This window comes from Nelusetta ayraudi, unplaced genomic scaffold (assembly GCF_046127955.1).
Source record: "Nelusetta ayraudi isolate G7.1 ecotype Tasmania unplaced genomic scaffold, CSIRO-AGI_Nayr_v1 ptg000136l, whole genome shotgun sequence".
Lineage (NCBI taxonomy): Eukaryota > Metazoa > Chordata > Actinopteri > Tetraodontiformes > Monacanthidae > Nelusetta > Nelusetta ayraudi.
Genome location: NW_027466186.1, coordinates 4,168,880 through 4,191,663, shown reverse-complemented (window position 1 = coordinate 4,191,663; position 22,784 = coordinate 4,168,880). Strand labels below are relative to the sequence as shown.

At 41.0% G+C, this 22,784-nt stretch overlaps 2 protein-coding genes across 3 annotated transcripts; both read left to right on the top strand.

The window, feature by feature from the left end:
- The first annotated feature begins 1,008 nt into the window (after positions 1-1,008).
- LOC142879503 (aromatic-L-amino-acid decarboxylase-like) lies at positions 1,009-7,408 on the top strand. Of its 2 annotated transcripts, none has more exons than XM_076012846.1 (14): positions 1,009-1,109; positions 1,214-1,418; positions 1,667-1,780; positions 1,883-2,005; positions 3,422-3,556; positions 3,815-3,958; positions 4,206-4,272; positions 4,380-4,474; positions 5,044-5,111; positions 5,240-5,316; positions 5,630-5,649; positions 5,759-5,857; positions 6,443-6,544; positions 7,151-7,408. In XM_076012846.1, the coding sequence occupies exons 2-14, from the start codon at positions 1,218-1,220 to the stop codon at positions 7,382-7,384; spliced, it is 1,479 nt and encodes a 492-aa protein (XP_075868961.1). In that variant the 5' UTR covers positions 1,009-1,109; positions 1,214-1,217; the 3' UTR covers positions 7,385-7,408. The 2 variants fall into 2 exon arrangements, with proteins under 2 accessions (XP_075868961.1, XP_075868962.1); XM_076012847.1 differs by having other exon boundaries at positions 1,068-1,109; positions 1,217-1,418.
- A 5,345-nt stretch (positions 7,409-12,753) lies between these two features.
- On the top strand, positions 12,754-21,660 carry LOC142879311 (aromatic-L-amino-acid decarboxylase-like). The gene is made up of 14 exons (XM_076012491.1): positions 12,754-12,807; positions 13,007-13,211; positions 13,468-13,581; positions 13,684-13,806; positions 15,084-15,218; positions 15,329-15,472; positions 15,720-15,786; positions 15,894-15,988; positions 16,478-16,545; positions 17,061-17,137; positions 17,802-17,821; positions 17,961-18,059; positions 18,463-18,564; positions 21,241-21,660. Exons 2-14 carry the CDS (start codon positions 13,011-13,013, stop codon positions 21,472-21,474), a joined length of 1,479 nt encoding a protein of 492 aa, XP_075868606.1. The 5' UTR covers positions 12,754-12,807; positions 13,007-13,010; the 3' UTR covers positions 21,475-21,660.
- The last annotated feature ends 1,124 nt before the right edge of the window (positions 21,661-22,784 follow it).

Sequence of the window (22,784 nt, the reverse complement as noted above, 5' to 3'; positions counted from 1 at the left end):
GTTGGAACCATTCTGGTTGCAGGATTCACTGGTTCATGTTAATCTACACTCCTTGATCTGTATCTGCTGTACTTCAGCTGCTGAGCATCTCATCCCGTGCTCACAACGCTCGCTGTGCTGACTGTATGTTGTTAATGTCCCTCGAACAGCCTCTACAGTTGGTGTGTCGTCATTTCATGCTGTTGCAGCCACGTTGAGCCACATTGCATGAGTCTTTCATTTCTAAACCTCAGCCTTTAAAGCCACGATCATCAAAGTTGGCCCATTCAGGAAAAATTGGTTTGCAGCCAGGAAGACAGACAGACATACTGTACATGGTGACATAGTGGGCAGATTGAAAAGAAGCTTGAGAATAGGAAGGAAAAAAAAAGATTCTAAAAGAAAATAAAGAGTATTAAAGTGATCATGGACCGTGTGAAAATATTATCTTTTGTGTGTTATTGAATGTTATTGTGATGGCCAAGCCTGTGGCCACACAGCAGGAGCAGTGACGGTCTCCATCCACACTCTATGTATGTTTTATTTAGTTCATTTATAGTTTGTTTGATTAATTGAGTTACTTTAAGCACAAATAAGTTCACACGACTCGGAGTCGAACTCTGGGGAGGAAGCTACATGGTGAGAAACCTGATACCTTGCTGGTTCCATGCGTTGTAGGATTTTGCATTGTTAACGTTACTCTTGAGGCCACATTGTCGAGTTGACAAGTTTTGTTTTGTTTTTGTTTGTTTTTGTTTGTTTTTTTGGGGGGGGCCTTCACAGAAGAAGCCACATAACATGGCAATGACATCATAATTCCAATGAACATGCTAATTCCAGTGACATAGATAATAATTTATACTTTACTGCCATCATATCATTGAGATCTATCGAGATCACTACCCATCTGATGCTGTGTATTTTGTGGTTGGCACCAGGATCCACAGCTCATTAGTCACTGTTATTTCCTTAATCCATTATGAAATATTCCTCGCTCCCTATTGGCTGGGAGGTTTAGACCTGCGGTGGTTTAGTTGCTGAATAAAATGAGCGCAAATCCTGACACACACACACAAGCCTTCTGTCCTTGACTGACACTAAAGAGGAGACGATTGCTACAGCTGTGACCTGTGAGTACAAACAGACACATGCAAACTAAAACAAATAATAATTAAACAGACATATTTTTTTTTACATTAGAGATGTTCTTGTCCTGTGTGGTGTCTCCTTGCAGCAGCATGGACTCTGCAGAGTTCCGCCGCAGAGGGAAGGAGATGGTGGACTTGATTGCTGATTATCTGGACAACATTGAAGAGCGTCCGGTCTACCCGGGTGTGGAACCTGGGTATCTGCGGCCCCTGATCCCCTCCGAGGCCCCCGTGGATCCTGACAATTACGAGGACATCATTAAAGATGTGGAGAGAGTCATCATGCCGGGGGTGAGCGTTTGGGAGTTCAAAGGATATACCTGGATTCTTTCTGGCATTTCAGGACATGAAGCATTTTCCCCAAATGACTAAATGATCTATCTGTCTATCTGTCTGTCTGTCGATATAGATCAGTAGATAGATACATAGATAGATATAAATAAGTAAGATACTATATTTCAATGGTGATTTTTAATTGCAGATTCTTTCTTTGCTTTGCTACTTAAATGTTGTGTGTTAAATTTATTTGTTGTTTCCAGGTGACCCACTGGCACAGCCCACATTTTTTTGCCTACTTTTCAGCTGCTCAGTCTTTCCCTGCCATGCTGGCAGACATGCTCAGTGGAGGCATAGGCTGCATTGGCTTCTCCTGGGTAACTGACTTTTTGCCCCGCATCTCGTCTGTCAGAATACAAACGCTGTGTTTCCTTAAAAAGATGGATCATTTTCTCTCTGCCTCTCCTTCCTTTGCTCAGGCTGCCAGCCCGGCTTGCACAGAGTTGGAGACTGTGATGATGGATTGGCTGGGGAAGATGCTGAAACTGCCCGACTGTTTTCTGTTTTCCGGTGTAAACAGTCAGGGAGGTGGCATCATTCAGGTAACTGCAGTATTGCAATTTTTAAAAACTTGAATTTATTTCGTTTTAGTTTCTGAAATACAACCAATTTGCACATCATTGTGGGGGGGGGGGGGGGGGGGGGAAATGAATAAATGATATAACTAAGTATTTCATCACTAAAAGTCAACCCTTTAAAGCCTTGAACATGGACTTGTTTAAAGATGAAAGCAGCTGTTTCTCAGGCTGCTAATCTGTAGGTTTTTGGCTGCCTTGGCCCATTATCACACCCGTGTGTGTATTTCAGCTGTTCCGATGCAAATGTTTGTTTCTTTTCTTTTCCCTATGCAGTTTGTTTGCTTGTGTTTATTTGATTTGCTTTTAAATAGCAGTAAAGTGACTGGCAAGAAATAATAAATAAGTTCTCAAGTAGGTGTATTCTTGACTGATTGTGCCATTGTTATGAGATGGGATCAGTCAAAGGCAGCAGGCTTCTTCTTTTTAATTAAAAACCTAAACATCTACAGCTGTTCTTGGCCAAAAAAGAGACAAATATGCTTTTGGGTAGAAGATAAACAAACAAACTCTGAGGTCAATCCAACCTGCTACATTTCTTGGTGAGTCAGCACTAAATTAAGATATAAATGAACAGGAGAGGAAGGTGGCTAGGTTGGTTTGACAAGACAAAATGAGTGTACCTCCGACTCACAAGTCTTCCATGCTTATTAAATTGGTCACATTGACCAGCAAGTTAAAACTGAAGAAGCTGTTTGGGTGCCAGGATGAAAATTGCTTATTGATTGTGTAATTCTAATGCGACAATGACACCAGATACTGTGGTGATCACGTCCCACTTCCAATCAGTGCCTCAGATCATTTTCTCTCCGACAGTCTGTGAAAACACGAGTCACAGCACATTTCCCTGAGAGATTTTCCTTCACCCATGCTGTTACGCTTCCATTTGCACGCGGGGATCTTTACAACACAAAATGCATATCTGATTTTCGTATTTCTGCTCGTGATTTTATGATTCAAAACATTGAGTTGAGACATCAACTGAAAAGAACAAGCACATTACAAGCAATCCTTTGGATGAATTGCAAGATACAGTATATATAATTTAAATATATTTATTTATGTCCAATTTCCCATCCATTTCCTTCTGCATATCAGAGGTTATGTTGCCATGGCAGAAGACTCAGAAAAATGTGCTTATGAATCATTCTCAGGTCTGTCTGTCTCTAATTAAAACACAATTGGGACACTTGTAATAGTTTTATGTGTGTATATAACTGTAAACAAACATTCTGTCAAAAACAACAGAGCTTTATTTAATGGAAGAAAAAAAAGATATATATTGTTAATCTTAATATTGTTAATATCAATTGTTGATATTGTTTGCAGGTAATGTTTCAGTGACACTGCGTTGACCCACATGTTCTTTTTTGTGTGTGTCAGAGCTCAGCCAGCGAGGCGACCCTGGTAGCGCTGCTGGCTGCACGCTGTAAGACGGTCAGAAAAATCCAGGCCTCCAACCCTGCACTGTCGGATGGGGAAATCTTTGGCAAGCTGGTGTCTTACACCTCGGAGCAAGTGAGTATTGAAAGCTCTGTCCACTCTCGATTGAGTCAAGTTCAAATAACAGTGTTTAAAAGGGTCCACATGCCTTTTGAGGTTCAAACGGTGGTTTTAGTTAGCAGCCTGATGGTAGTTAAGACAGAAAGTCAACTGGGTTGCAGCCATGCAAGCCAAGCACATCTGAGAGGGAACATTTTCAGAAACATCTACTGATCTTTGAAAAAAGACAATCCTAAACAAATAATGACAATGGCATTTTCTGTTCTTTCCAAGTGCCATTCCTCAGTGGAGCGCGCTGCTCTGATTGGTGGGGTGAAGATGAGGAAGGTTCCGTCAGACAGCAGCTTCGCTCTGAGAGGAGACGCGCTGAAGAAGATGGTGGACGAGGACAAAGCGGCTGGACTGATACCTTTTTATGTAAGACCACAGCAATGCATCTCTCCAATCACACTGGGGCCGGATCAAAAACACAGACAGGAATACGTTATGGTGTCTTGTATTGCAAAAGTATTTTAATGACACGTCAACAATTTCTCATGAAAATGCTTTGGCAATATGAGACACCTTCATCATCTCATTACTAAACACAACTTGTGGAGGTCTTGCACCATCTGTGTCATATATTTCTGTCCCAGCGTTGACTTGCGCCCCTTGTGTTGTGCAGTTCTGCGCCACCCTTGGCACCACCCCCTCATGTGCATTCGACCACCTCCTTGAATTAGGACCAATATGTGAGTTAACAGTCGTTCACACTCAGACCTTTTCTTGTACAACAGGAAAAAAATACTTTCATTTTGATGTTGTGTGTTGTAATATTCATATTTCTTGTCCACTGCAGGCAATGAGGAAAACATTTGGATGCACATTGATGCAGCATACGCAGGAAGTTCATTCATCTGTCCTGAGTACAGACACATACTAAATGGTGTTGAGGTGGGTTTAAATGGCACTTGCAATGCTTGCATGCAAAAAGAGTGGAATAGTTTGAGCCGGGCTTTAAAAGCTGCACAGGCGGCTGCACAGAGATGTGCAGATAAAAGGAAAGTAATTTCCTGAGGCAGCTTTAAACCTATAAATATCACTTTTAATCTGACACACCTTTAAACACTGTGCAACGAGCGATACTTCTCTCTTTGAAACTAAAGAGAAAAGGTTTATTCATAAGACTTCTTTATTTTATTTGCTCATGTATTTTTTTTTCAACAAAATGTTGCCTTTTTAAGTTGTAAAGGATTGAGGAAAATTATTTCTCTCAGGTAGTTTAAGTTGGTAGTTTAAGTTGAACTAATATGTGTACTTTTATGATTCATTCATGTAAGTTTTATGTGTTTTATGTATAGTATGTATAACTTATGTATTATGTATAATTTCTAATTATTATTATTATTATTATTATTATTATTATTATTATTATTATTATTATTATTATTATTATTATTATTATTATTATCATACTGCATCAGAGTGTTTATTAATTCCATTTTCTCTTCAATCTTGCACAGTTTGCAGATTCCTTTAATTTCAACCCGCACAAATGGCTCTTAGTCAACTTTGACTGTTCTGCAATGTGGTACGTTACTCTTCACGTTTTGCCATTGTAAAATGGCTTTTTGCATACAATCAAAGAATTTGGTCCACTGATGTTTCTTCACTTTATTATCATGAGTTTGTTTGTGTGTTCACATTGTCAACCCACAGGGTGAAGAGGAAAGCCGACTTAGTTGGAGCCTTCAAGTGTGACCCTCTCTACCTGAAGCACAAAAACCAGGGCTCAGGTACAGTTAGTTTGCTTGAAGGAATACTTACAGACCTCAGACCTCAATGGCTGTCGAAACGGAGCCGCCAACAGAGTCAAAATACGCAGATATTTGGGGTTGGGGCAGGGCTGAGGCAGTGAAAGCCCCTCAGGTGGACAACGATTACGGGGTGTAAGGCAAGGCAGCCATCACATACTGATGTCTTTGTTGCTTATGACTTTGATGCTAGAAATGGAATCATGGACTTGACGCAGTTTTAAATGCCTATGCTACCAAAGAATTACCCTGATGTAAATGAATTGGACCAATACTTTCTTTTTTCCTCCTTCAGAAGTAATGACGGATTACAGGGTAAGTTTATCGTGACATTGATTCTGATTGTAGAATTTAAATAAATAACCACAATGAAATAACATCAAACTTGCGACTGATCCATCTCTTTCCCACCTCTGTTCTCCAGCACTGGGAAATCCCGATGGGAAGGCGATTTCGTTCACTCAAGATGTGGTTCGTCTTCCGTATGTACGGGCTCAGCGGCCTGCAGGCTCACATACGCAAGGTGTGAGACTACAAGTACACACATCAGTTCACTAAGCACACTGTCCTCTCTGTTGATGATGTCCAAGGTAAAATTGTCCTCGAGGATATATTGAGAAAATATCCTTGCACATTTAAGGCTATAACAAACTAATTGTTATAACTTCCAGCAGGCTGAATTAAATGACTGTAATTCACTGTTGAGTGATTTGCTTGTTGGCTGTGTTCTAAATGGGATAATGTACATTGTGCTGGTGGTTATTGGAAAAATAATTCCCAACAGGACAATAGAACCCCAATGATGAAACTTAGTTATATTAGCTGTATTTTTACATACATGGTCAATAAAAGCCAATGAGTACCATTCATCACACTAGTGCAGAGTGTGTTCAGTATTTATAGACAATATTCTAAAATTGACAGTTCAGGTGCAACTGGTGGGTTGTGTGAATGTGGTACACGTTGAATTGGTGAAGCCTTGACTTCTTCCCAATCTGAGACCTTCTACCAGAAGTCTATATGTAGCATCACAGCCCTCTACGAACATTCATCATGCCCTGCACAGACTAATTTAATCCCCATCTCCATGTCCTTTGTGTCGTTTCAGCACGTCAGTCTGGCTAAAGAGTTTGAGAGTTTGGTACGAGCCGACGACAGGTTTGAGATCTGCGCCGAGGTGGTCTTGGGCCTCGTTTGCTTCAGGCTGAAGGTAACAAGTCTAAATTGTATTATTATTTTTTTTAGTTAAGTGAGAAAAAACTTTTGCCGGAGCCTAGATTTTTTGAAATTTCAAGTTTAAATATGTTTATAGGGATACTTCACCATCTTGGCAAGTTTGCCGATTGCCATAATTCTCTTAATCATCAAAGTGTAGCATTACCTTTCATTATAAGCAACTCAATGTAAATCAGCCACCAGTCAACGGTACACCTGATCCTCCAGAAATAAAGCTTGTAGAAATGAGGACTTGTATGTTGTAAATTAAAAATGTATTTAAAGGATATTAAAAATTCCATCCGGCCTACAAATGTTACTGGAGTTACATTTTCAAGGTTGTAGACTAAACAGAACAAATGATTAACAACTGGAGAGTGTAAAGAACCAATATATAAAGTCAGTATTAGTGGATTTTGAAGAGAATCTTGGGGGTGTCATGTGTCACTAGAAGGACAATGACACACAAACTGTTTTGTATCATAGTGACAGATTAATTTGAATGTGTTTGGATAGAGGACCCTCAAACCAGTCTTTCACCATTTTCAGATTTGTGTCTGTCAATCTGCTTGGAATGAATAAAATATCTTCACACTTTCAGGGCACAAACGAGCTGAGCCAAAGGCTGCACGAAAACATCGTAAAAAGCCGGGAGATCCACCTGGTGCCTTGCCGCCTCGACGGCCGCTTTGTCCTGCGCTTTGCGATCTGTGCGCGCACAACCGAGCCGCGTCACATCCACCGTGCGTGGCACCACATCGCAAAGTTGGCCAGCCAGCTGTCAAGGGGGCCTGGGAAGATGCCAGAGCGCGGTCCTGCAGTCATTGAGACATAAAGGCAAAAGATATTAGTTACATTAAGATGGGAGCTGCTCCAACAGACTCATCTTCTCCATTAAGTGCAGCACCAGAAGGTGCCGACACCTTTATGGACACCAGATTTTTGACAAATGAGACAAAAAAGAAGAAGAAAAAAAAAGCTATTTAATCAGAAAATTATTGCCAGAATCTTAAGCAATTCAGGCAAGTGAAAGTGACAAAAATGCCTCACTTTTACAACTTTTACTTCACTTTACTTGTGCAATTGAAGCCACATTTTCAAGCATTTCTGTCCAAAAAGAGACTAATACATGTTTATTGTAATAAGAATAAAATATTAATACATTGATAGAAAAAAAACATTCGTTTTTGAGGAAAGTTTTTGCCATACCACTTTAAAAAACATACTGTAAACTGTTGCTAGATGGAATCTAATTATTCAACTAAATAAAAAATGCAAACATGTTTGTTCTTTAATGCTGAACAAAAAATGATCAACTTTCAAAATGCAAAGGTAAAAAATAAAAAAAATAAATAAACCGTAGCAACTGCTTTGGTTAAACAGTTTCGAATCTAAATCGAATAATGATCATGAAATTTGAATTGAAATAATAGACTTTCGCCACTGGATGGAGCAATACAACAGCAAATTCCCTACCTCCAACTCCACCGTGACGGTTTTTTCATTATTTATCCATGTCACTAGAAGGATCGGCGCTATGCTCCTCAGAACACTCATCCACAGAAAACATGGTAAGCAGAAGTGTTTGCAGAAGTGCACTAAGCTAGGGCTGTGTTGAGGAGTGTTGCGTCACCGATTTGATGAATATGTTAAAGAGAGAGAGAGAGAGAGAGAGAGAGAGAGAGAGAGAGAGAGAGAGAGAGAGTTTTGCGATTACAAATGAATATCCCTAAATACATTTCCCTCTTGTGTTTTTACGTAGATAGAAACTCGCTGATTTTAACAGAATAAAATTGCATTTTAGCATTAACATCGGCATCCGTCATGAGGGGGGAAATTACGTTTTCAGGAAGTAGGCGGAGTTAGCGCCTAATTTCGAGGTCTTTACCATAGATATATACAGAAGGCTATATGTCTCACGGCGTAGAATCGAAAGTCCGCACTGGTCGCCATCTATCCACAGTCAGGCAGTCACTGTCTGATGTATTGAATGTGAGGGAACGTGAGTGATCTGAACAAACATTAACACTCTGATCTCGCTGAAAACTTGACGGATTTGCCCACGGTTTGCTTTCTTACAAACGTTCACAACGTAGCAATAATTCTGGATGGTTGAACTTTGAGCTTTCTATTAGAAAAAAAAACAAAACATAATGGTGCTATGGCAGCCTATCTGCACAAGTTAATATGACTGAGACCACTAAGATTTTAATTTCTTAAAGGGGACCTATGATGCTTTTCCACTTTTCTGAGCTTTAAAAACTGTTACAATGTTGAACTCTATCGTCAAACGATCTCGATATCGTCAAATAATGACGTTCATGCGTTTGGACGTGAGCCCTGCAAATTGTTGGGCATGGTTCTAAACGCTCTGTTCACGGAGATTTTTTCAACACTGGGCACGGAATTACGTAATTATGTACCGGATCTCCTTTCATGGCCAAGCTCCGGCACCCTCTCGGACTGGTTCCGCCCTCCCCCGCTCTGCGCCGGAAGTGATTCCGCAATGCGCTGCTCCAAGAATTTTTTATTTTTTTTTATTTTTTCGGTGTCAGGGAAATTAAAAAATATAAAATAAAAAATACCGAGCGACTACCGAAGCACCAAGGACCACAACCGTCGGAGTGGAACGAACAGAGAAAATGTTGGAGGTTTGTTCAGCCTAATATGCGGATGCGATGGAACACCGGTCTGCAGCCTGACCCCTCTCGTCCGGTCGGTAACGGGAGTGAGACGGGCTCGACTCGGCCGGTCTACGACGAGAGAATAGTCAGCCACGGCAATATTTGAAAACATGTATGAGGACTGTAAGTGTATTGTGACCTCAAGCAATATTAGTTTTAAGTCTTCCTGCTTTGTGCTTGGTGTGGACGTAAGTTGTGCAGATATTCTTGTCTAATAATAAACGACTCTATGACTGAAGTGATCGTTTCAGCGTCCATATTTTCTCTGCTCGGACAGTGTTTTGATACAAGTCAACAGTATGAAACGAAATCATTCTAAGCCCTATTAAAATGTCTCGCAAAAATACAAAACAAAAACACGGTCGGTACACGAATTAAAATATATTTCCGGGGACACGGAAGGCACAAAAAACGTCCAGGGACCTTCGGTCCGCCTTGCGGCCGTAACTCAGCCCACGCTGGGTCCGTACGAAGCTGGATTAGCCGCTAAACAGCTGCTAAAGAGTGAAGCCTTCACGACGGTAAGTGTTCAAATTGTGCCTGTTTCATAAAGTTTGCCGTTTACTCTTCACTCCCGCACCGGCAAACTGAGAAAGTGAGGCTCAGCAGCGACAAAGAGTGTGACAGCGGGCGGGGGGGTGTACCGGCAAGGCTTGGGGTGGAGTGAAGTGAAACAGAGCGTGTTTGCGGGACGCAGTAAATACGAGGAAACGAGCCGTGAGATACGCAAATCTAAAAAGCTTTCAGTGCGGAAAATCGTGCGTTGCTGCTCTAGAGGGGCCAGATATCAAATACAAAAGCCCGAAAATTAGTATAATAGGTCCCCTTTAACTTAAGTTAAGCCAACAGCTATTTCAGGACAAACTAGTATTTTGTTCACATACAATATTTGTGGTGTCGGTTGTAGTTATTCGCTGAGGTGCGTTTCCTATAACGTTGCTGCTGCATGAGCGCAGTCTCATCAGTTCATGCAGCAGAGACACGGTGATCAATGAATTAGAGCTGCTGATATCTCATCCACCACCTGTTTGATTCAGAGTCTAACGGTGACAACCTGAGGTTACAGTCCGTCTTTTTTGTTGTTGTGATAAAAGGGATTAGGATTGGTAGGTGTAAATAAAACAAGCAATTTGACATATGGAGAGACAGAATAGCCTTTTTTCTATATAATTTAACTTAATTTGCAAGTGATTTACAATTGGATTGCTTTGTTTCAGCATCATGCATTATGATTTCTACAGGAAATCGGTGACTGAAAAAATGCCGAACTTCTGTGCCGCTTATGGGTACAGCAATCGTCGCTGTTCACAAACACAAGCTTTAATCTGTAAGATATTGTTGGAGCTGTTTGATTAATGTTACGATTTAGTGCCGCTTTGTTTAGTTTATTAAATATGGGTGTGTGCGTGTTTTTGCTATTTTCACATGAAAGCCTATGGTTATAAATCATTAATAAGTATGCAGTATCATAACTATGCTTCTAACCTTTATAACAAACCAAACCGCTCGAAATTCGGTTGAAAATAGAGCAATTTAGGGCTATTTAAAATAACATGCACAATAAGAATACATAGTTGTGAGCGAGAGAGGCGGAGCGAGGCGACTGTGGCAAGATGGCCGCCAGTGCAGGCGTTAGATTCCATTGGCCAGCAGCGCGGATAAGACATCTAGCCTTCTGTATGTATCTATGGTCTTTACTACAGACAGAAAGCATCAGACCTGCCTAACGTCTGGGGATGTGATTGAAAGCACGTATAACATGAAATACTGCCATACTTCAGCAGCAAGTGGGGGAAAAAAAAAAGTTACAGATGAAACTTTTATTGTTCACCTTTTTTTTTTCATCCTTTCATCACGAAAGGAGAAAAATGGAGGTCAGGCGGGATGACAGAAGTGAGAAAATTCGCAGGTACAGCACATTGTGACTGCCTGCTTGCTTTCTGCCTTCTGCAGACAATTACCCATGTATTTCGATTAGTCATATACGTAGTATTGCTAGGTATAAGAATTGATTAATATAGACCTGACCAAATACTAATATTAAATAATAATACCAATTACCAATGGTATATATATGGTTTGCAAGCGTATATAGGTTTATTAAGAGTTACATTTGTGGAGATTTACTGTTAACAATTTAATTTATAGAAATGACAACAGGACTAGTGTTTTAGAACAGTTGATAAATCATAACAATTATAATAATGAGTCATCTAGACAGTGAGTAATGATAACCCCCATGGGGAATGATCTATACCTGGCCACCACAATGAAAGATTTCTGTCTCCATCACTGACTGTCAAAGCACTAAGCACGCAAATCTGTTATCTGCCCTCTAGAGGGTTAGCATGGTGCCCGTTAGGCATCAGACATCTGCTACTTCTCTTAGTACGATGGAACGGCTGTGTTTTGCAAGATTGTGAGTTGAATCACTTATATTATACCTGTGTAATACCCACATGCCAAGTGGGTCATTGCAAAAGCCACAAGATAAGGGATTGAGCCAAGATTTTCATGACCTGGTTGCAGCAAGGTGAAACTAAATTCCATCAGGTTTCCATGGCGGTTCATTCTGCTCTACCGCAGACGAACAACTCGGCTAAGATTAAGTTCAATGAACAGTTGCATTTGAGACAAGTTCATTGTGTCAATTTCTGCATTCTGCAACAAAAATTCTCCAGATGTCCTAAAGTTTGAAGAAAATTATTTGGCAGCCTTTTATTCTCTCAGGTTGAGCATTAAACTGCTCATGAAGACCGCCTCACTTGACAGCTGTCAAACATTATCACAGCAACAAGGGAAATGTTGCTGTTATGTTGGATTTATTGTGCGAGTTGAGAGATTGTTCATTCTCAGCCACACATTCAGGGAGTAAAGAATCTTCTGGGGCTGTTAAGGTCATGTGTGTTTTTGTATTAATTATTCTACTTCAGTATTCCCAGCTCCAGGCGATGGGAGTCTACCTCTTTTTGCTTATATTTTCCTATGCACTGTGACTTTGCACTATTTTTACTTTGTGACCAGATCCAGTCTGGAAGCCTTTTTCTAGTTGTACTCATTTTGGGGTTTCGCTTGTTGTAAGTGCGCTTTTATTGATAGTAGGCTTCCATTAGGGTAGTTTTAGTTTGAGTTCAACCCTTTTTGATAATGTTTTTGGATACCTCTGTTCAATTAATTGTTTTGGCATAAAGTTTTCCCTCTCCTCTCTTGACTCCTCTTTGTAGTGCTTACCCGCCCTGCAGTCAGGTAGCTCGTAATTATATTTACTACCATCAGGGCCGAATGATTTAACGAGATCACTCCTCATCTGATGCTTCCCTGAAAGCCACACCTCATTAGTCACTGTAAGTTGCTTAAATGTTGGTGACATGTCCGTCGCTCCCTATTGGCTGGGAACTGTAGACCTTGGGATGTTGATTCTGAATAAAAAGAGCTCAAGTCCTGTCACACACACACACACACACACACACACTCACACACACACACACACAAACACACACACACACACACACACACACACGGCTTCTGTCATTGACTGACACTAAAGAGGAGACGACTGCTACAGCTGTCACCTGTGAGTACAAACGCACTATTGCTCACTAAAACCAAGCAAATAATAAATAACACTGAAATACTTATTTCTTTTCATCAGAGATTTACGCATTGTGCATTCAAAAAACAAAGTGTGCATCAAGACAGGGAAAAGAATGTTACCAGTGAATCAGGTCCAGCAAGTTAAATGAGTTCTTGTCCTGTGTGGTGTCTCCTTGCAGCAGCATGGACTCTGCAGAGTTCCGCCGCAGAGGGAAGGAGATGGTGGACTTGATTGCTGATTATCTGGACAACATTGAAGAGCGTCCGGTCTACCCGGGTGTGGAACCTGGGTATCTGCGGCCCCTGATCCCCTCCGAGGCCCCCGTGGATCCTGACAATTACGAGGACATCATTAAAGATGTGGAGAGAGTCATCATGCCGGGGGTGAGCGTTTGGGAGTTCAAAGGATATACCTGTGTTCTTTCTGGCATTTCAGGACATGAAGCATTTTCCCCAAATGACTAAATGATCTATCTGTCTATCTGTCTGTCTGTCGATATAGATCAGTAGATAGATACATAGATAGATATAAATAAGTAAGATACTATATTTTAATGGTGATTTTTAATTGCAGACTCTTTGATTCTTTCTTTGCTTTGCTACTTAAATGTTGTGTGTTATATTTATTTGTTGTTTCCAGGTGACCCACTGGCACAGCCCACATTTTTTTGCCTACTTTTCAGCTGCTCAGTCTTTCCCTGCCATGCTGGCAGACATGCTCAGTGGAGGCATAGGCTGCATTGGCTTCTCCTGGGTAACTGACTTTTTGCCCCGCATCTCGTCTGTCAGAATACAAACGCTGTGTTTCCTTAAAAAGATGGACCATTTTCTCTCTGCCTCTCCTTCCTTTGCTCAGGCTGCCAGCCCGGCTTGCACAGAGTTGGAGACTGTGATGATGGATTGGCTGGGGAAGATGCTGAAACTGCCCGACTGTTTTCTGTTTTCCGGTGTAAACAGTCAGGGAGGTGGCGTCATTCAGGTAACTGGAATATTGCAATTTTCAAAAGATGAAAAACTTGAATTTATTTACTTTTAGTTTCTGAAATACAACCCATCACTATAATTATGTGGGAAGAAAATAATACAACTAAGTATTTCATCACTAAAAGTCAACCTTTAAAGCCTTGAACATGGACTTGTTTAAAGCTGTTTCTCAGGCTGCTAGTCTGGAGCTTTTTGGCTGCCTTGGTCTATTATCACCCGTTTGTGTATTTCAGCTGTTCTGATGCAAATGTTTGTTTGCTTCTACCTTACCAGTGCAGTTTGCTCTTACTTGGATTTTTTCTTTACATTTTTATTTAATTGTTATAATTTTTTTTTTGCAGTATAGTGACTGGAAAAAAATAAAAACATCACAAGGTGGTGTATTCTTCACTGCTTGTACTGTTGTTAATTAACTGAGTTCAGCCAAAGGCAAACAACAAGACAAATATACTTTTGGGTGGAAGATAAACAAGCAAACTCTGAAGACACAATCAAACCTGCTACATTTCTGTCTGCTGTAGGCCTTGGCCCCCCCACCCCCCAGGCTCGTCAAAGCCTCGAGGCTTTGGTTTGACCAGCAAGGCTTGTTTGTCTTGAGAAATTGATGTACCTCTGACTTATAGGAAGCCATTTGGGTGGGAAGATGAAAATTGCTTATTGATTGTGTAATTGTTAGTGCCACATTGTCACCAGACACTGTGGAGATCGCGTCCCACTTCCAATCAGTGCCTCGGATCATTTTCTCTCCGACTGCAAGAAAATCAACTCGCAACACATTTTTCTGAATGATTTTCTTTTACTAGGTGTGACGCTTCCATTTCCATGTGGGGATCTTTCCGACTCAAAATGCGGATTTGATTTTTCCTGCTTGTGATATTTAAGATTCAAGGTGCTTTATTTGTCATTCCAGTAGTAGCAAACTCAGAAAAATGTACTTATGAATCATCCTCAGGGCCGTCTGTCACTAATTAAAATACAACTGGGGCACTTGCACATACAAATATAAAGAAAGATTTTGTGACAAACAACAAAGCTCTATTTTATGGAGGTCAGAAAGCTGAAGACCATCTAAATAAATAAGAGGTCATACAGCTGCTCTTCTTTGTATTCACATTGCTCTTTACACAATTTCTGAACTACCTCAACTTTAGCTTGTTGTGGCCAAAATTGCAATGTCAGCGTTTTCTGAAAAAAATGTGCACATATTATTGTTTGCAGGTAATGTTTCAGCGACACTGCGTTGACCCACATGTTCTTTTTTGTGTGTGTCAGAGCTCAGCCAGCGAGGCGACCCTGGTAGCGCTGCTGGCTGCACGCTGTAAGACGGTCAGAAAAATCCAGGCCTCCAACCCTGCACTGGCGGAAGGGGAAATCTTTGGCAAGCTGGTGTCTTACACCTCGGAGCAAGTGATTAAGTCAAGTTTAAACAACAGTGTTTAAAATGGTCCACATGCCTTTTGAAGTTCAAACAGCATTCTAAACAAATAATGACAATGGCATTTTCTGTTCTTTCCAAGTGCCATTCCTCAGTGGAGCGCGCTGCTCTGATTGGTGGGGTGAAGATGAGGAAGGTTCCGTCAGACAGCAACTTCGCTCTGAGAGGAGACGCGCTGAAGAAGATGGTGGACGAGGACAAAGCGGCTGGACTGATACCTTTTTATGTAAGACCACAGCAATGCATCTCTCCAATCACACTGGGGCCGGATCAAAAACACAGACAGGAATACATTATGGTGTCTTGTATTGCAAAAGTATTTTAATGACACGTCAACAATTTCTCATGAAAATGCTTTGGCAATATGAGACACCTTCATCATCTCATTACTAAACACAACTTGTGGAGGTCTTGCACCATCTGTGTCATATATTTCTGTCCCAGCGTTGACTTGCGCCCCTTGTGTTATGCAGTTCTGCGCCACCCTTGGCACCACCCCCTCATGTGCATTCGACCACCTCCTTGAATTAGGACCAATATGTGAGTTAACAGTCGTTCACACTCAGACCTTTTCTTGTACAACAGGAAAAAAATACTTTCATTTTGATGTTGTGTGTTGTAATATTCATATTTCTTGTCCACTGCAGGCAATGAGGAAAACATTTGGATGCACATTGATGCAGCATACGCAGGAAGTTCATTCATCTGTCCTGAGTACAGACACATACTAAATGGTGTTGAGGTGGGTTTAAATGGCACTTGCAATGCTTGCATGCAAAAAGAGTGGAATAGTTTGAGCTGGGCTTTAAAAGCTGCACAGGCGGCTGCACAGAGATGTGCAGATAAAAGGAAAGTAATTTCCTGAGGCAGCTTTAAACCTATAAATATCACTTTTAATCTGACACACCTTTAAACACTGTGCAACGAGCGATACTTCTCTATTTGAAACTAAAGAGAAAATTTTTATTTATAAGACTTCTTTATTTTATTCATGAGTTTTATTTTATTTACTCATGTATTTTTTTTTTCCAACATTGCCTTTATGAGCTGGAAAGGACTGATTTCTCCCAGATCATTTGAGAACAAATATGTGTACTCTTATGTGTAATTTATGTTATGTATTATTTTGTATAATTTGTACAAGTTATTGTTATTAATGATAATAATGATGTATTATAATAATACAATTATTAAATTAATTACTAATTCCATTTTTTCTTCAATCTTGCAGTTTGCAGATTCCTTTAATTTCAACCCGCACAAATGGCTCTTAGTCAACTTTGACTGTTCTGCAATGTGGTACGTTACTCTTCACGTTTTGCCAAATCTACAGAAAAAAAGTTCAGTAATGAATACACAGCTTCAAGATATAGTGATTGGCAAAAGTGTTTGTTAAGAATTTAAAAAAAAAAATGATGTGCTGACCTGCAGCTATCAGCGGTGGAAGAAGAACAGACCGTGCAATTTTTTTTTCTGGCCGTTGTTCTTATTACTTCCAAGGAGTTGGCAGTTCACTATCCCATGATGATGCATCTTCCTCTCACTGAGGAAGTAACCGCAGCCATAGTGCTAAGAACTCTGCCTCAGCAGAGTGACCGTGCAAGTGTGATACTGTCATGAACATTATGAGATCAGGGTCAATATATGGGCTGCATTCATTGTCTTCGGGTATGACTCTTCTTTGTAGTCTGCTGCAGGAACAGGAACATTGTAAAGAGCAAAGTGTCTTTTTTCATACAATGAAATAATTAATTAGATTTGGTCCATTTATATTTCTTCACTTTATTAAGATTTTGTGTGTTCTTGTTGTCAAGGTTGAAGAGGAAAGCAGACGTAGTTGGAGCCTTCAAGTGTGACCCTCTGTACCTGAAGCACAAAAACCAGGACTCGGGTACAGTTATGTTGTTTGAAGGGATACTTGCATACAGTTTCAACACACATCAATGGCTGTTGAAACTGCATCACCAGTGTTGTGAAAATACACAAATATTTGTGGAAGGGGTAGGACTGAGGCAGAGAAAGCCCTGGTGGACTAAAGGTAATGAGTAGAAGAACAATTATCAGGCCCCAGGAGGAAGAAGCAAATTTGTCTGCTATGTAGTACCCCCAACTAGTGGTAGTTGGGGGTACTACATAGCAGAGATTATGAAGGGGCCTCTTTGACAAGGGGGCTGGAGAAAATGGATGTTTATTGTTATGATTATTTTCCTCTATGTTTATTGTGCCTCTAGGCAATAAAACAGAGGGCTAAATACACTTTAACAGAGACCTGTGGGTCTACTGGGCTTTTTTCTCTCGGAAAGAAACAACAACCAAAATACAGACGTTGTAACACAACAAGACCACCATTTATTTTTGTAGGATGACTCTGCAAGATTTTGTTTTTGGTTTCATCCTACTTTATGTTTATTATGACTTTGATGCTATAAATGGAATTGTGATGCCGACGCAGCTTTAAATGCCTAATTTAATTAAATGTTAACAAAGAATTGTTCCGATGCAAATAAATCTGTTTGACCAATTCCTCTCCTTTTTTTTTTTTTTACCTCCTCCAGAAATAGTGACAGATTACCGGGTAAGTTTATTGTTACAACGATATCGATCAAGATGAGAATTTAACTGAACTTTAAATTAAAATGACCACTGACGGCAGTGTTGCAATGGTTGATGCAATAATCCAACTGATGCATATCTTTCCCACCTCTGTTCTCCAGCACTGGCATATCCCGATGGGAAGACGATTTCGCTCACTCAAGATGTGGTTCGTCTTCCGTGTGTACGGGCTCAGTGGCCTGCAGGCTCACATACGCAAGGTGGGAGACTAAGTAAATTCACCTGATCACAAAACATACAGTTGAATTTCAAAGGGCCATGTGCCTCGAAGGTGTATTAGTCAGGAAAAGTGACACTAGTGTGTGTGTGTGTGTGTGTGTGTGTGATAGTTTGTTTGTTTATAGATGCCTCTTGGTGTGTGTGTTCAGTCTTCATAAACTCTAATTTAAAACTGACAGTTAGGCTTAGGGTTAGGGTTTGCCAGGAGCAACTGGTGGGTTGTGTGCATGTGGGACACGTTGAAATGGTGAGGCTTTGAGTTCTTCCCAATCTGAGACCTTCTACCAGAAGTCTGTATGTAGCATCACAGCCCTCTACGAACATTCGTCATGCCTTGCACAGACTAATTTAATCCCCATCTCCATGTCCTTTGTCTCGTTTCAGCACGTCAGTCTGGCCAAAGAGTTTGAGAGTTTGGTACGAGCCGACCACAGGTTTGAGATCTGCGCCGAGGTGGTCTTGGGACTTGTTTGCTTCAGGCTGAAGGTAATAAGTCTAAATTGTATGATTATTTTAGTTAAGTGAGTTAGAACTGAGGCTAAATTTCTTTTGCCATAATCCATACAAAAATATAGCGCTTATTCCAGCATCTTTACGGTACCCACACACACATTAACACACCAATGGGTGGCTGCTGCCATGCAAGGCGCTGCCCAGCCCCATTGGGTGCAATTTAGGGTTAAGTGTCTTGCCCAAGGACACAACGACAGACTAGGATGGAGCTGGATTTGAACCGCCAACCTTTCGGTGATTGGACAACCCGCTCTACCTCCTGAGCCACAGTCGTCCCCAAAAATATAGCATTCCCTTTAATTATCAGGAATGAAATGTGAGTTGTGTCAGTCCACCTCATTCTCCAGAAATAAATCTTGTAGAAATGAGGGCTTATATGTTGTGAAGTAAAATGCATTTAAAAATTCCAGAAATTCCAGCCTGTAAATCAATCAATCAACTTTTATTTGCAAAGTGCTGAATCACAAATCACATCTTGAACCAACCAACCGATCCCTCCAGAGCAAGCAAACACTCAGGAAAAACTCCCCTGTGTGAAGATACCTAGACCAGATATGGATTCCAGAGCTCAGTTTTCTGCTTTAACCAGTTGGGGTGAAAAAGAAATCCAAAAAATGAAGAGATAAAGTTAGAGAGAAGTGGTCTGTGTGGCAGACAGGCCAGAGTGAGATCCAGGGTCAATATCAAATACTGACAAAGATACCCAGCTGCGGCATCCGCTTAGTAATGGAAGTTAATCTTATGCTTTCTAATAATATTACCAAGAGATAACACGTGAGTGTTAAAGAAAATTGGTCCAGGAACAGACAAAGTCTTTTACGTTCTGTCAAGTAAATATGTTGCTTTTCAAGGTTTCAGAATAAACAGATGAACATAAGAATAAATGAAAAAAATACTTAAAGGGGACCTATTATACAAATTTTCGGGCTTTTGTATTTGATATCTGGCCGCTCCAGAGCAGCAACGCACGATTTTCCGCGCTGAAAGCTTTTTAGATTTGCGTATCTCGCGGCTCGTTTCCTCGTATTTACTGCGTCCCGCAAACACGCTCTGTTTCACTTCACTCCACCCCAAGCCTTGCCGGTACACCCCCCCCGCCCGGGGTCACACTCTTCGTCGCTGCTGAGCCTCACTTTCTCAGTTTGCCGGTGCGGGAGTGAAGAGTAAACGGCAAACTTTATGAAACAGGCACAATTTGAACACTTACCGTCGTGAAGGCTTCACTCTTTAGCAGCTGTTTACCGGCTAATCCAGCTTCGTACGGACCCAGCGTGGGCTGAGTTACGGCCGCAAGGCGGACCGAAGGTCCCTGGACGTTTTTTGTGCCTTCCGTGTCCCCGGAAATATATTTTAATTTGTGTACCGACCGTGTTTTGGTTTTGTATTTTTGCGAGACATTTTAATAGGGCTTAGAATGATTTCGTTTCATACTGTTGACTTGTATCAAAACACTCTCCTGGCAGAGAAAATATGTACGCTGAAACGATCACTTCAGTCATAGAGTGGTTTATTATTAGACAAGAATATCTGCACAACTTACGTCCACACCAAGCACAAAGCAGGAAGAGCTCTATACAACCGATGTTACCATGCTGGCAGCGTGAAAATCGCTATAAGGAGCGAAACTTGCGAGTCAAAATCGCTGCCTCTTCAGTTTCGCTGCTAGCGAACACAACACACATAACAAGCAGAGCACGGAGTTAGCGGTGGTGGCTAACAGTTCATCAACACGATTCAGTGGTTGTACGTTGCAAGTAGTCTTAAAACTAATGTTGCTTGAGGTCACAATACACTCACAGTCCTCATACATGTTTTCAAATATTGCCGTGGCTGACTATTCTCTCGTCGTAGACCGGCCGAGTCGAGCCCGTCTCACTCCCGTTACCGACCGGACGAGAGGGGTCTGGCTGCAGACCGGTGTTCCATCGCATCCGCATATTAGGCTGAACAAACCTCCAACATTTTCTCTGTTCGTTCCACTCCGACGGTTGTGGTCCTTGGTGCTTCGGTAGTCGCTCTGTATTTTTTATTTTATATTTTTTAATTTCCCTGACACCGAAAAAAATAAAATAAAAAATTCTTGGAGCAGTGCATTGCGGAATCACTTCCGGCGCAGAGCGGGGGAGGGCGGAACCAGTCCGAGAGGGTGCCGGAGCTTGGCCATGAAAGGAGATCCGGCACATAATTACGTAATTCTGTGCCCAGTGTTGAAAAAATCTCCGTGAACAGAGCGTTTAGAACCATGCCCAACAATTTGCAGGGCTCACGTCCAAACGCATGAACGATATCGAGATCGTTTGACGATAGAGTTCAACATTGTAACAGTTTTTAAAGCTCAGAAAAGTGGAAAAGCATCATAGGTCCCCTTTAAAAAACACTGAGACAGGAAAATGCAGCAAGAAAAATATTTCTCTCAAGAATTTCAGTGGATTTTTAACTCTGGACCCTCCAAGGGAAAATCAGGGATTCAATGTGCCCATAAAGAGTCAATGACACACAAACTGTTTTGTATCATAGTGACGGATTAATTTGAATGTGTTTGGATAGAGGACCCTCAAACCAGTCTTTCACCATTTTCAGATTTGTGTCTGTCAATGTGCTTGGTATGAATAAATGACGGAGTTGACTAAAATATCTTCACACTTTCAGGGCACAAACGAGCTGAGCCAAAGGCTGCACGAAAACATCGTAAAAAGCCGGGAGATCCACCTGGTGCCCTGCCGCCTCGACGGCCGCTTTGTCCTGCGCTTTGCGATCTGTGCGCGCACAACCGAGCCGCGTCACATCCACCGTGCGTGGCACCACATCGCAAAGTTGGCCAGCCAGCTGTCAAGGGGGCCTGGGAAGATGCCAGAGCGCGGTCCTGCAGTCATTGAGACATAAAGGCAGATAAAACATGCCGTTGAGAGAATTTCATAAAAAGTGGTTTAAAAATGGAATAAGCACTTTTTCTCTCAATTATTATTTGATGGTAGGCACAGCAATATTTTATCTTTTGACAATCATCTTAAAACAATCAACAGATGGTTGAAAGAATATTGTTCAAATTAAAATTGCGTAATTAAAATCTATTTGACTCCTTTATGGTTCATTCAGGTCTGTTTTTTTTTGGGGGGGGGGGGTTTGTGCATGTGTCCCATGAATGTGAGCATGTAATTCACATGTTTAATGTCAAGGCTTGCATGTCAAGTGTGAAAGATCTTTCATTTCCATCCTTGGATTCAGCTTCATGTTGAAATTGGTGCTCTGCCAGAGCTCCCACATGTTCGGATGTTGACAAAGAAATCGGAGCCATTACTCTGTATGAGTGCCCTTTATGACATCACAGCGGGTTGATTCCCAGGAATCAGATTTGTTTTTTCAAACATTTTCTGAAAGAAACTAGAGACATGGTTTTTTTGTATTTATTTGAGGAAGCAGTGTCAAGTAAGTTTAGCACAGTATGGGTGTGCGTTAGTGAGCCGTCAGGAAAAGAGGAAACGTTGGATAATTTTTCAAAATATTGATTTATTTATACCAAAATGAAAAAAACTCAAGCCCGTAAAAAGAGGTCAATGAAAAAAAACAAACAAACACATATAACTCAACTGAAGAGTAACAAAAGGTCTAACAAACACAAAAAGGGCACATATATACCATGGCTGATCAGACCACCAAAAAAGGGGAGTAGAACCACATTAACAACTAAACTTAGCAAAATATAATTTATTTAACCCAACCTACAAACAAAATAAAAACCAATAATCCAATGAAAATAACAAACTCCAGACTAAACCCTCAGACCCCCCTATGAAGCTGCTGCCTTCTGGTTTGGCCCAATCGACAACTTCCTGTATAATGCAACAGTTTTCCAGGGTCGACCCCCATAAGAAAAAAAAAAAAAAGTATAATTAACTGAATAAACTAAATAAACGATAATTAAAGTCTATAGGCAGAGAGGGTGACTGTCTTCCATATGATGGCCTCATGTGCCATCACAATGAGACATGGAGCACAGCAGCGTGTTGAACACACATCATATTCATATCAAATGTGTCCTTTTCCAAAACATGACGAAGCTTGAGCAGCAGGGCCAGCCTGAGATGAAAGGAGTGGATATTGTGACCCTTCTACATGCACACAAATAGAGCGTTGGACCTATCGAAGCCTAATGACTAGATGAGAAGACAACCAAGGGTGCTTTCACAATATTC

Coding starts and splice junctions, on each gene's coding strand:
- LOC142879311 (XM_076012491.1), top strand. CDS start 13,011: ATGGACTCTGCAGAGTTCCGCCGCAGAGGGAAGGAGATGGTGGACTTG. Junction 13,807..15,083: donor AGGGAGGTGGCGTCATTCAG/GTAACTGGAATA, acceptor TGTGTGTGTCAG/AGCTCAGCCAGCGAGGCGAC. Junction 16,546..17,060: donor TTTGACTGTTCTGCAATGTG/GTACGTTACTCT, acceptor CTTGTTGTCAAG/GTTGAAGAGGAAAGCAGACG.
- LOC142879503 (XM_076012846.1), top strand. CDS start 1,218: ATGGACTCTGCAGAGTTCCGCCGCAGAGGGAAGGAGATGGTGGACTTG. Junction 1,419..1,666: donor AGAGAGTCATCATGCCGGGG/GTGAGCGTTTGG, acceptor TGTTGTTTCCAG/GTGACCCACTGGCACAGCCC. Junction 5,317..5,629: donor GCACAAAAACCAGGGCTCAG/GTACAGTTAGTT, acceptor TTCCTCCTTCAG/AAGTAATGACGGATTACAGG.